This window comes from Archocentrus centrarchus, chromosome 24 (assembly GCF_007364275.1).
Source record: "Archocentrus centrarchus isolate MPI-CPG fArcCen1 chromosome 24, fArcCen1, whole genome shotgun sequence".
NCBI classification, from domain to species: domain Eukaryota; kingdom Metazoa; phylum Chordata; class Actinopteri; order Cichliformes; family Cichlidae; genus Archocentrus; species Archocentrus centrarchus.
In genome coordinates, this window is record NC_044369.1 from 21828719 (window position 1) to 21841398 (window position 12680).

General features: G+C 40.9%; 2 protein-coding genes across 5 annotated transcripts in view; both read right to left on the reverse strand.

Annotated features, from left to right (window-relative positions):
- Positions 1-442: 442 nt before the first annotated feature.
- Positions 443-5735, reverse strand: yy1b (YY1 transcription factor b). Of its 2 annotated transcripts, none has more exons than XM_030721877.1 (5): positions 5013-5735; positions 3715-3865; positions 2516-2576; positions 1920-2078; positions 443-1580 (listed from the first exon to the last, which is right to left on the reverse strand). In XM_030721877.1, the coding sequence occupies exons 1-5, from the start codon at positions 5557-5559 to the stop codon at positions 1398-1400; spliced, it is 1101 nt and encodes a 366-aa protein (XP_030577737.1). In that variant the 5' UTR covers positions 5560-5735; the 3' UTR covers positions 443-1397. The 2 variants fall into 2 exon arrangements, with proteins under 2 accessions (XP_030577737.1, XP_030577736.1); XM_030721876.1 differs by having other exon boundaries at positions 3715-3877.
- A 1749-nt stretch (positions 5736-7484) lies between these two features.
- Positions 7485-12680, reverse strand: part of evlb (Enah/Vasp-like b) — a 47644-nt gene continuing 42448 nt past the window's right edge. For 2 of the 3 annotated variants that reach the window (XM_030722447.1, XM_030722445.1), the window contains exons 5-13: positions 11235-11305; positions 10807-11054; positions 10522-10619; positions 10321-10360; positions 9917-9968; positions 9332-9389; positions 9194-9254; positions 8929-8986; positions 7485-8514 (exon numbers count right to left, since the gene is read on the reverse strand). In XM_030722447.1, the coding sequence (XP_030578307.1) occupies positions 8477-8514; positions 8929-8986; positions 9194-9254; positions 9332-9389; positions 9917-9968; positions 10321-10360; positions 10522-10619; positions 10807-11054; positions 11235-11305 (724 nt within the window). In that variant the 3' untranslated portion in view covers positions 7485-8476. The remainder of the gene's footprint in view (positions 8515-8928; positions 8987-9193; positions 9255-9331; positions 9390-9916; positions 9969-10320; positions 10361-10521; positions 10620-10806; positions 11055-11234; positions 11306-12680) is intronic. The other variant, XM_030722446.1, reaches the window with a different exon arrangement.

Consider the following 12680-nt stretch of genomic DNA (forward strand, 5'->3'; position numbering starts at 1 on the left):
ATCCCAGTAGATCAGCAGTTTCTGAAATACTCAGACAAGCCCATCTGGCACCATCAACCATGCCATGTTCAAAGTCTCTTAAATCACCTTTCATCTCCATTCTCATGCTCACATTGAACCTAAATGCACTGAGCTGCTGCCATATGATTGGCTGATTAGATATTCGAAATAAGGAGCAGTTGAGTATGTGTTCTTAACAAAGCGTCTGATGAGTGTATGAGTATTTTAGGATCATTTCTCATCTGAAAAAACTAAAGCAAACTTGTTTTCCAGATTTTTTGAAGAAAAATCATTTATATCATCACACAATCTCCTTTTCCCTTCTGGCTCCCTAATGATTATTAACCTAGCACACAGTGCCCGAGGTGACGCCGCGCAGCAGCAGACTGCCACTCACACAAAGTTTGTTAGTCTCAAAGAAGACACATTAAGCAAAAACTAATTGTGAAGTTCGACTGAGTTGGAATGACCCATTTTTATTGTGGGCAGATGAGATACATGGGTGTAAATATCAACAAAGGATGTTAATGGTTGACATCTGTACATTACATTCTAACAAAGAAAGTGATGGTCTCGCAGTCAATTTAAAGCACGCTTCAGGTAATTCAACTGTGACAGGCTCTGAGTGCGATCATATTATTCGTTCATCTGTGTAAAGACAGTTCATAGAAAATATAAAGCAACTCATGACTAAAGTTTAATTGGTTAACACTTTAAATCACACCTCTATCTATGTCTACTGAATTGTAATACAGCCATACAATACAAGTATACAAGGTTATTTTGTGGTTAGAGAAAAATACAACTGAGGAAGGTGTGAAAATGCAAAGATACAGCTGTTTTTTTTTTTTTTTAATTCTTATACATGTGAAAAAGGTCAAACAAGTCTGAGGCCTTTTCTTTTGTATCATAGGCATGATCTCTTAATGCAGGAGAAAAAAAAAAACACAATTATACTTAACACAGCCTGAGTCAGGTGTACAATATGCACACTTGAGGGAAATAAAAGCAATGCGACAAAAATAAAAATACTAATAGCCCGCTGCTTCTCTGATCACTCTGGTAAAAATAAGTCTCTGATGTTTGTCCATGGGTTCCATCTCCTGGCAGCCGAGTGCCACTGGAGAAACAACAGGACTGTGCTGGCTGGGGCTTTAGGGAACAGCCACTGCGTTCCTCATCCAATATGACAGCAGAAGAAGAAGAAAGGGGGCTCAGGAAAACCAGCTGAATTTCAGTGTTCTAAGTCTTTTAATCTGTCAGATTTTTAATATAAATCAATAAGTCTCGAGCTTCTCATTCCATCTTCAAAAGAGGTCTCACATGTGCCGCTAGAATTCGCTCCTTTTTTTTTTTTTCTCCACCGTCTTTGTGACTCGACACTGACGGATACGTTCTCATTGGTTATTTTTGGCTTTGGCGTGTGTGAGAATGTGAGACTTTAGGTTGGTTGACTGGGCGAATTTCTTATTGCAGCCGTCAAAAGGGCAGACGTAGGGCCGGTCTCCAGTGTGGATCCGCACGTGCGTGCGCAGGTTGAAGTCCAGAGAAAACCTTTTCCCGCAGCCTTCGAAGGTGCACTAAGGAAGGGAAGAGCGAGGCAGAGGAGTGAGGCTTCACGGTGATCAAAAAGTGACACATCTGATTTTTAAAACGATCAACAAAAATATCTAATTTCGATTAAAATATGTTTATACAGAATCACTTGTTAAAATGGATCAAGTAGAAATAGACTGAAAAGACAGCCGATCTCATTGGCCTACCAAACATAAACTTTTACTAACATTTGGTTGGTGAGGGAGAAATTACTTAGCCCATTTTCCTTAACTTCAATTAAGCAGCAGCAAGTTTATAAGCTTTATATGAAAAAACTGTATGTGTGTGTGTGGTAGGAGTATGATGTTAGTCCAGATGCCAACCTGGAAGGGTTTCTCCCCTGTGTGAACAAGTTGGTGGCGTTTGAGCTTGGAGCTCTCAACAAAGGCCTTGCCGCACTCTGCGCAGACGTGCACACGGGGTCCGTGAGTGTGGAGATGCTTCCTCATGGCTGAGTTATCCCTGAACATCTTTGTGCAGCCCTGAAGGAGCACAGAATTACAGCAAAGAGTCAGCAAATAATGTAAGGTTCTTTGCAGCAAGGTCCAGGTTTGGTTTCCTCGCTTGCAAGAGTGAGTGTAAAGGGTGCTCAGCATTTTCTACACAGGTTTAAATCGTAAAACAGAGTGGAGCTGACTATTCTCTCCTGAAGTGATAATGTACTCTTGAAAGCCTCACACTCAAAGAGCAAGGAGCTCACAGAGCACACAAAACCCATTTACATTAGCTAACTCAGATAAGGCCTGATTGTTCTAGTGCATACATAAAAATCAATACAACCAAGTGCTTTTAAATAACCTTCAGTGGAATTTCCAATTACACAGAAAGCAGCAATGTACAAGACTTTTAAACCCATCAGGAGCTATGAGCTCAATTCAGCCAAAACAGTGACGAGAAGGGACGACATCAACAGACTCACTTTATGAGGACAAGCTATCGTCCGGGGGGCATCGTCCTCTTTGACTTTCCTGGGCTTCATTCTGCAAATGAAAAAAAAAAAGAAAAAGAAAGAAATGTATAGCTTTAGCTCCTGTGTTATCTACAGGTCCAGATTTCTGTTTAATGTTAATGAATAATCTACCTGTTACAGCAGATTATTGATTAACTTGACACCTAAAGGGCAGTTAAACACATAAAAAAGATACACATAATGAAAACAGCAATAATAGGTAATCATCTTGTATTTACATGCATATAAACATTGCTACCTTTAAAGTAAAATACAACTAGTGCAATCTGTCTCATCTCCTGTCAGCGCTGACAGGAGATGACTCCTGTTCCACAGGTGAGTAAAATCCTGTCTGACTCACTCAGCCCATCATCACGCCTTCAATGATCACTGTGACGTGACCTAACAACCCAGGTTTAGGTGAATATTAGGTGTGCAGAATGGGGAAAAACAAGCACTTGACTATGAGATGTTACTGTAAAATAATGTCATGAAATAATAAGAAATTTGTCCCAAAAGCCACACTATATCATTACGTTACATCACATCATTCTGTGGTCAATCAAGACCCAATGTCCACTACAGGGGACAGAAAATTGAAAAAAAAATAAAAATAAAACAATTTATATTTTTTTTCTGTAATTTTTTTCCCCAAGCACTGCACTTAAATTAGCTAAAAAAAAAAAAAAATTGAAATAAAACATTTCTCTCCTCTCTTTGGTCTACTTTAGTAATAATGGCCTACCTTCTCCAGTAAAGACCCTACACATAGGCCTAATCCAAATGCGCACAAACATAAAACAGACAAAATAATCACAGGGCCCTTTTGTGTAATGCCTGACACAGTTTTTAATCCTAATTATATTTTATGACCAAACCCTGACATCTTAAATCTTGGAGAAGAATAGAACAACAACTCTAGTGTTTAGAAGAGAGCAGCTAAAATTTGCCCTGCATGTTTTTGACCTTTCAGACTCTCAGCAGCGGTATTGTTGTGCATATTCATCAGAACTGTGTGGACAGTGTAAACATTTCTGTTTACGGCTGGGAATGACTGACGCAGGGATCCTGACACACACACACACACACACACACACACACACACACACACACACACACACACACACACACACACACACACACACACACACACACACACACACACTCACCTGGCAAACTCAGCCAGCTGTTTTGGGTCTGAGAGGTCGATTCCCGGGATACCACCAGGGGGCAGCTTCTTCCCTGTCATATACTCGGAGTAATCTGGAGGAGAGTTCTCCCCAACGATCTGCTCTTCCACCACCGACTCATGGTCAATGTCTTTATTATCATCTAGAAAAACATTACAGAGACTGAACCGATAACATATTGGTGTTACCCTGGCTAAAAGTCTCAGGAGGCTGGAAACATCTAGAGCCCCCCCCCCCCCCCCCCCCCCGGGTTATATGAGGAATCAGTGTTGTCTAATTACACACACACAGAGGCGTGTTTACCTGTACAAATTTGCCCCCGGTTATTCATAATACTGCTACCTTTACTTTCCAAATTGCACTTGATTTTCTAAAAATTGTTTGTTTTTTTTAAGGCATTATAGAAAACTGAATCAATTTAATGTAAGAAATATGCCAAAAAAACTCTCTCCCTCATTCAAATGAGATTAAAAAACAGATAAGCGTGCGAATAAGGTGCTCATGTGCTTGAATGACTCTTTCTCCCTGCCAACCAGCAGAGAGCACTAAAAATAGATGACTGCGGTGTGCACTCAGAAAACATAAGGACAGGTATATTTGCAAAAAGTTAGCCCATCAAAAAGTTATTTCCCTAATCTGTGTATTATAAATCACTGGCTCAGATAATATGAGCTTTTGTTTGCCTTATGAAAGCCTCTTATAGTGATGATAAAATCCCACCTTCTTAGTATCACTCTGCACCTAGTAATGCAGGCGCAGAGCTGTCTGCTCAACTACCAGCGATGGCAGCCGGAGCTAACTGCTAATGTCTTACTGGCTAAAATATATAAAAATATAAAATTTCACACAGTAGGCGCAATCCTCGGACGCTGTAACGGCTGCTCTTGTGCAGCCACGGCGCCACATTTCGCGGCCTAAATAAAAAAAGAAATAGCCCAAATCCAGCTGCCTCTCTCACTCCCCCGAGCACCGCCGCCATCTCTGCCTGGCCGCGACTATCGCCATTTTTTCGGGGCCGCCGCCATACTTACTCGTCTCGGGGAATATGGCGGCGCCCAGTAACACCTAAAACATGGCTTCCCTTCAAAACAAAAACATTTCGATATGCCACAGCGGCGTTTTGCATCAAAAAGTTGTGCTATACGTCGCTTCTCACGGAGGTGCGACGGACCACTCCAGGAACTAGTCTGGTGCAGCAGGACAACGCCCTGGTAATGAGGCCTCATGCAACGGCTAACAACGGAGCTGTTAAACACAGCTAGGCTAAGGTTACTTACCCGATGCCCACATTGTAACAGAAAATTCCCCCTCCAGTGTCTTTATTTGCACCTGCTTCTGTTCCCATTTTCTTCCGCCAGCCTCAGCGCCGCTTAAATAGCTCTTTTTACCCGCTTTCTTCCCACCGGTGCCGCCTCCCCGTTTCACCCGACCCACCGAGCTCTTCCCAGCCACAGTCACCAAAGTCTGCTCGATATACTCGTCCTCCACCCCTGGAGCCGGCACCGGGATGAGGATCTGGTCCTCGAACCCTCCGCCGCCGTCCGTATGCAGGTCCGAGTCATCCCCACCGACCACCTCCTCCCGGGTCTGGACCAGGATCACCTCCTGGTGGTGGTGGATCGAGCTGGGGTCGTCCGTGACCAGCGGCTGGAGCGCGATCATGGGCTGCCCGTCGTCGTCGTCGTCGTCGTCATCCCCGCCGACCACCGTGGTCTCGATAGTTTCCACCGGTATCGTCTCCACCTCTATCTCGTGGAGCTCCACGATCTCGGCCGGCATCTCCGAGCCGTCTGTCTCAATGTACAGCGTATCTCCGGATGCCATGTTGAAATTCGCCAGCTTGTCTCTCTCATTCACGCCGTGTTGTGCTCCTTTTAGGACCTCACAAACACACTCGCACACCCCCTGCGCTGCTCCTGCCGCTGTCTCTGCTCCCTCTTCGATAACAACTCTCTTCACTCCGTCCCACGCCAGTTCTCGTCGCCACTATCCTCTGTCATACCGAAACATCGCGAGACTTCAGTGAACCCAGCGATAACTGCTGCTAGAAAGGGGTGGGGTGGGGGCAACGTTTGTAATCATGAGGTTATACTCAGTTTCTGGTAAAAAAAACAACAACAAAAAAAACCAATACCATCACCTTCACCAAAACACCAAACAAATAATTTTAGCATTCATCTGATTAGAATTTGTGGTTGTGGTAAATTACATAATACTCAATGGAGTGATCCGAGACAAGAGTAACTTGGATGCAGACCAGATCGGAGTATTTTATTTTAGTAACTAGAACTGCAACTATTACTGATTTATTCACCTGATTTATGCAGTATTTCCATTTAATCAGTTGATAGTTGTGTCTAAAATATAGCAAACCACTGGGTAGAGTTAAATGGGTAGCTTAAATTTAACATAAAAGACCCCCCCCCCCCCCCGCCCCCCAAGAAAAAAAAACAAAAAACAAACAGAAAAACTAAAAGAACCTGCTTTGAATAGTAAGATAGAAAGAATATTTTTGGTATTTTTAAAAATATTTGCAGGCTTGACTTTGCTGATTAAAATTATATAATTATTTCTGGTTTTAACTTTACCAGAAAAAATAATATAATTATTTGTCCGTCACAAATGAGACATGGTTTATATATACACACACACACACACACACACACACACACACCTTACCTGTATATATTGGGATTTTCAGCTTTGTAACCCTTGACCTCAGACCAGGCACTGTTTTTCCACTCTTGTCCAATTTTGGTGAGCCTGTGTGAATTGTAGCCTCAGTTTCCTGTTCTAAGCTAACAGGAGTGGCACCCACTGTGGTCTTCTGCTGCTGTAGCTGATATGTTTCACGGTTCGACATACTGTGAATTCAGAGATGCTTTTCGGCACACCTTGCTTGTAACGAGAGATTGTTACTGTTGCCTTCCCATCACTTTGAAGCAGTCCGGCCATTCTCCTCTGTCCTCTGACATCAACAAGGCATTTTCATCCAGAGAACTGCCGCTCCCTGGATATTTTCTCTTTTTGAGACCATTTTCTAAACCTTAGAGATTGTTGTCCAGGAAAATCCCAGTAGATCAGTTTCTGAAATACTGAGACCAGTCACTGTGGCACCATCAACCATGTCATGTTCAATCACTTAAATCACCTCTCTTCCCCATTCTGATGCTTGCTGTGAGCTTCAGCAATTGCTTCATACTTTCTGAGTTTATGTATACAAATTCTACTCAAGCTGCCAAACATACAGTAGTATAAACAAATAAAACTGTAGAAATAATTCCACAGCTTGTGATTTTCAATTATTTTTTCTATGAAAAATTAAAACACACTCTTCATATATTGATAACACTAATATTTAGTTTTACTTATATAATAACTAATGCTTTATTTTGTAAATGTGGGTTTAAAGGAATGCATCACACTCCAATAGTTGAATTGTGAATTAGTCTTATTATCAAATAATATGTAAAAATTGTATCACATTAATTATTTGAAATCTTTTGAGCAGATATTTCTGCAGGGCCATTCATTACAACAGCGGCCTGCACTGTGTGCAACACTTTAAAAAACACAATAAGGACGCACAGAAACAGCTCAGATGTTTCACACTTGTCTGTGCTGCAGCAGCTGCAATTCATGGCACCTGTTCAGTAACAACAGATTTCTGTGTTGTGGAGAAAACCCCCAGAAAAGAACCAAAAAAAAAAAAACCCAGAAAAAGGAAAGAGACCACCTCATTTATCCAAGACGTGTTTCACAGTTTATTTCGATTCATTTTAAACTTTTTTGTTGTTGCTGCTGTTGTTGTTCTCAAACCAGGAAGCACTTTGTCATAAAAGGAGAAAATAAAATGAACAATATTTCACCATATCCTTGCAGCCAATAAACATTTTATTAACAACATGATCACAAATACTCCGGTGTTTTTTTTGTGTGTTTTTTTTAGTTCATAAGATTGCAATATCCAAAGTTTGGGTTTACTCTAACCTCAGTTTCAGGTAAAAGTCTGTTTTTTTTTCTGCCATGGTTCCACACATAAATGTGCTGGCAAAAAGGATAAAAAAAAACATTTCAGGTAAAGTGATGAGAAAAAAAATGAGAATGAATTTGCAAATGTATCTCAAAAAAGAACCAAAACCAAAATGAAAACACCTGATATAAAATATAAAAGAGTGAGATAAAATGATGTGCAATATCTACGTTATCATTACCATCATATTCTCATTATTATTTCCTCATTATTACCATTGCACCTATAACCCTACTACTATTACTCATACTGACATTACACTGACAATCATAAGAATGATGGTAATAATAATGGAAATGATAGCAATAATTAAAAAAAAAAGTTTTAAACAAATGCGTGAAAAAGCAAAACAAATAAAATCATATGATCACTTTTCTTTCGGGCCAAAGACAGAGAGGAGAACTGGGCTAACGAACAGACAAAGAAATGAGAGCAATCAGTGTGAGAGTGCGCCCCATTCACATCTTTCTCTCAGAAACAAACAAGTCAAATGTTACACAGACATGTCTGAGGTGTTACAGCAACGTTTGCCACATTGCTTCAACACCGCAGCTGAGCGGGATGAGTAGATGTCACAGTTTGGGCCTCCCTTCCTGGCTCCTTCTCCTCCTCCTCCTCCTTCCCTTCTTCAGGGCCCCAGCAGCTGCTGCAGGAGCAATGGTTTGAAAAAGGTGGCTCACGTCTGGGGGGGGGGGTCGCTCGGAAAGATTATGTTGTGCTAACTCGACTGAGTTCATGTCTAATGGCTGTATGGAGAGAATTTGTGAAAGAAAGTTAGATTATTAGTACAGGTTAAATTGATGGCGTAACCTCACTACTCCATACCTTCACTCAACTTAAAGTGCATTTAATAAACTTTGTATTTGTCCTCCCTGGTTGCTCTTGCACAGACATGTTAGCACTGCTGGCAAGCAAAGTAAAACACAAAATGCAACAACTAAAGATATTCAATTAACACATTTAAATACTCAAAATCCTGCTTTTATAGGCTTTGATGTTTGAAATATCCATTTTTAGTTTTCTGGGAATCTAGTGCAACCTAGTGGTAAGAAACGTACATAACTCCCACGGTCATACTCATTAACATGAATTAAGAGAGGGAAAAATGATCCTCTAAATCCCCTCCGTAGTGTTTTAAGAGAAAATTAAAACAAACCTACCATCGATGATTTCATCCTTCACTTTGTGCAATTCACGAAACACCTCTTCCAAGATTTCCTATTGAAGCACAAACAGATGATAAAACACACTCATTTCTTATTTTACAATAAAAACCTCTGCTCACAGGAAATAAAGATTCAGACGAGAAAGTAGACTGCTTTGCAATCCAAATGAGCTTTTGAAAAAATATTTTTTTTTAAAATGGTCACATGTGAGGACCAAAATAAATGCAGTCCCTATTTTGCTGGGTTATGCTTTCTTTACCTGTTTCATTCTATCGAGGTCTAATGAATCTGTGTCCCCGCCACTCCCCGCAGGTCGCGCCCTGCATAATAGAAAATAATTCCCTGTTACATTAGACATTAATATATTGCTTCATAGTGACAAGCTTCCCATTCTCACCTCGAAGCCATTGCCCTGTCTGCAGAGTTAGCTCGGTCCCAGGGCTTCTTCGCTCCATCTACATGATAAAGGAAGAGGAACCGGTGAGGTGGTGATAATGTGGGAACAAAAGGAGGAATGTGGCTTGGAAAAACAAGAAAAAAAAAAAGTAGTTGTATGTGCATTTGTGGATTTATAAATGCTCTGACATCCCCTTTGTTATCAGGAGTTTTACAAACTTGTAGCACATCTACTATCATGTAAAATTGTGATACCATGCCTAAAAATAGCTCTGTGGTCAAAATATGACAATAATGTGATGGCAAAAATGCTGTAATGAGTTATTATTATAGAGCATAACTATAAATGTAAAAGAGGGTTCGATGCAGTGCTACTAGTGCGTACTTTTTGGTGAGTATATATTTTGAAAAGACTTAATTCCAGGCTTCTGGAAACATGTTAAAAGTTTTTCTTTCTTTCTATTAGAAATATTTGTGTCTGCTTCACTAATATTTTAAAATTTCTGTGTCAATAGAGGCCAACACATTAGATCAAATGTAAAAACACATTTTTCTGTGTTTTAAAGCTGGTTTGTAGTTTTCCCACCTGTGGCGTTCTGTCCACTCCGAGTGCTGGGTGACGGAGAATTTGGGTCATCCTAGAGAAGCACAGTGAAATCAGTGAGCATCACGTACAATACTACAAATGCAATTACTCTCGTTATGGACTGAGCAGTCTGAGGCAGAATATTCTGCAAATGTCAGTCTCACCTGTGTTAAACCAGGGTTCTTTAGTCTGATTTCCTCGTGACTAATTATTACTACTGAGCTTTTATCACAATTTCTCAATATTTCCATCACAGAGCAAATAATAACAATGATTATTATCATGCTTATGTAATCAACATCAACAATATCCTGATTCCTGCCAAAACCATTACCCTCATTAACACCGTAAATCACACAGCAGCTTCATGAACTGCAAACCATCGTTGTTTTCCATGCACTCACATTTTGGCTGTCCTCGGGCTTCTCTGAAGCTGCTTTCCTTCTGGAGGGAAGAAGAAGCCTCAAATAAGAAAAAGGAATTTCATCTAAATTCACGAATGTCAATCCTGAACTAAACACTGATTACAGATTTCAGTGACCGGTTGCGTCTAGTATAGCCACAGGATGTGAGTGAAAATGACTATCAGCGTGTATTGCTCTGACCTTCGTGCCAAAAGAGCATTCATCTCCTCCATCAGTCCTCCACTGCCCCCACTTGTTCGGTTGGCTTCATTTTTGGCACCTGAAGAGCTGTCTTCAGGCTGACAAAAGGAGAGGAAAGAAGAGGAAAGCAGGCAACTATGCATTACTCTGTGCTATGTGCAAATACTAAACTTTTTAAGTATGTCAGTCACGTTCAAAGGAGATAATCCAGCTATATCCTGCACGGCTTAGAGAAATTTCATCAAAACATCAAAGCCACAAACTAACAACAAACTACTGCCTCACTCTTTGAACACGGCGCAGTTTGGCTCCAGCGATCATCGCTGCAAGACCCGTCGGTGCGGGGGGCTCATCCCCGTGGCTCCCTCCACCTAAGGGCAGTGGAGGAGGGAGAGGAGGTTGCGGTGCCCCTGCTGACGGTGGTGGAGGGCCTGGTGGTGGTGGAGGAGGAGGTGGGCCGCCCATGTTCATTGGTGGAGGTACTACTGGGGGGGCAACGGAGAGCACAGCAGGATGGCCTTGGAAAGGAGAACCTGGGAGAAAAGTGCAACATGTGAATAAAAATTGGTTACTTTATGTAATATTTATCCACACTTATAAAATACATGCATGGGTTCAGATGCACTGAGGTGATGATGCAGACTACTTTCAGTTCTAAAAGAACTTCTTTTAGCAGCTAAATTTCACTTGACCCGTGCATTTCCTGTGAGTACCTGAGTTGGAAGACCGTCGCTCCCGCTCCATGTGCGCCTGCATCTGCTGCTGCTGCTGCTCCATCATTTGCCTGAAGGGACAGGAAGGATCACAGCTGCCTGCTTAATATCAAAAATGTCTTATCCTAAAATCTGACAATTTACTGGCCTGCAGAAAGAGTTCAGCCAACATCCCACAGTGACAGCCACAGAAAAGTCCGCTTGCCTTAAAGATGCACACGGAACAGTACGCTACATGACAGAGGTGCACACACACACACACATTACTACAAACCAAAGCTAGATTGTGTGTATGTGTATATGCATGTGTATAGACATGTGAAGATGTGTATATTTGTGTATTTACGTTTATGTCTATTTTCCTGCTTTCTCCCCTTTTTAAAATTTACATTTATTTTTCCTTCCTTCTCTCTTTTTCTTTATCCCTCTTCTTACCCCTTCCTTCTTGCCTGTCAGGCCTGACATGAATAAATAAAATTAAAATTAAAATGCAAACATTAAAAAGAGAACACTATAATTTGCCTCTGGAGTCTGCATTTGGATCCTCAATCTGCTAAACCATAAGATTTTTAGCAGGAGTTGATAGCTGTGATATGATGTTAGGAAAGCGCTTCCTATACTTACAAATCAGGAAGTCACAGAGTTACTGCATATTAGCATTCGGGTGACCACATGTCTGTACTAGAAAGCAGGATTTTTATGTTATCCAGATAACTTCAGAATTAACCCTGAGTTTTCTGTACTATGAAGCTGTGAACCTAACCTGGTCTGAAGCAGATTATATTCCAGTTTAGAGATAAAAAAAAATATGAAATCAACATCCATTAACCAACCTCTCTGGAAAATAGTGTCAAAATTACTGAAAAATCTTTCTGAGTGCTCTGTGTGCAGGAAGTAGGAGGGTCTGAAGTTTTTTTTTAAGGTGTCTGAAGTCTTTCCCTGATGAATGCCAGTAATGAATATAGATTCTTAGATACAATTTTATTCCTTTACTGTGAAATTGGCATTTGGCTTGTTCTCTTTCCTGGCTTTTAATAAGCTAAAACATATTAATATCATAGATCTTATCCAGTCTTATTGACAAAATCACTTAAAGCACCTACACATTAAAACAGAGCTTTAATACTGAATTATTCTACAGTGCTTTCATCCTTATACACACTCACTTGTCTGCAGCAACTTTGTCACGTTCAGTCTCTTCATGTTTTTGTAAAATTATTTTATCTTCCTTTGTCAAATCAGCCGCTCTGCTGTCAGCGCACTTATCCATGCTTCTGATTGGTCAGATGCCGGCAGCGCCATAACCTTTCATGTGAACACACAGGGGAAACCCTGGGCTAACTTTTTGAGTTGATAACCAGCTTCGTGTGACCGCTTATCTTGATTGCCACCATTAGGGCAATACATCCAGATAACGTAAAGGTACACTGGGTATGGTAAACTCAC

Coding starts and splice junctions, on each gene's coding strand:
- yy1b (XM_030721876.1), bottom strand. CDS start 5,559: ATGGCATCCGGAGATACGCTGTACATTGAGACAGACGGCTCGGAGATG. Junction 3,878..5,012: donor TGTTACAATGTGGGCATCGG/GTAAGTAACCTT, acceptor ATGTTTTTCTAG/ATGATAATAAAGACATTGAC. Junction 2,079..2,515: donor CGATAGCTTGTCCTCATAAA/GTGAGTCTGTTG, acceptor GTGCTCCTTCAG/GGCTGCACAAAGATGTTCAG.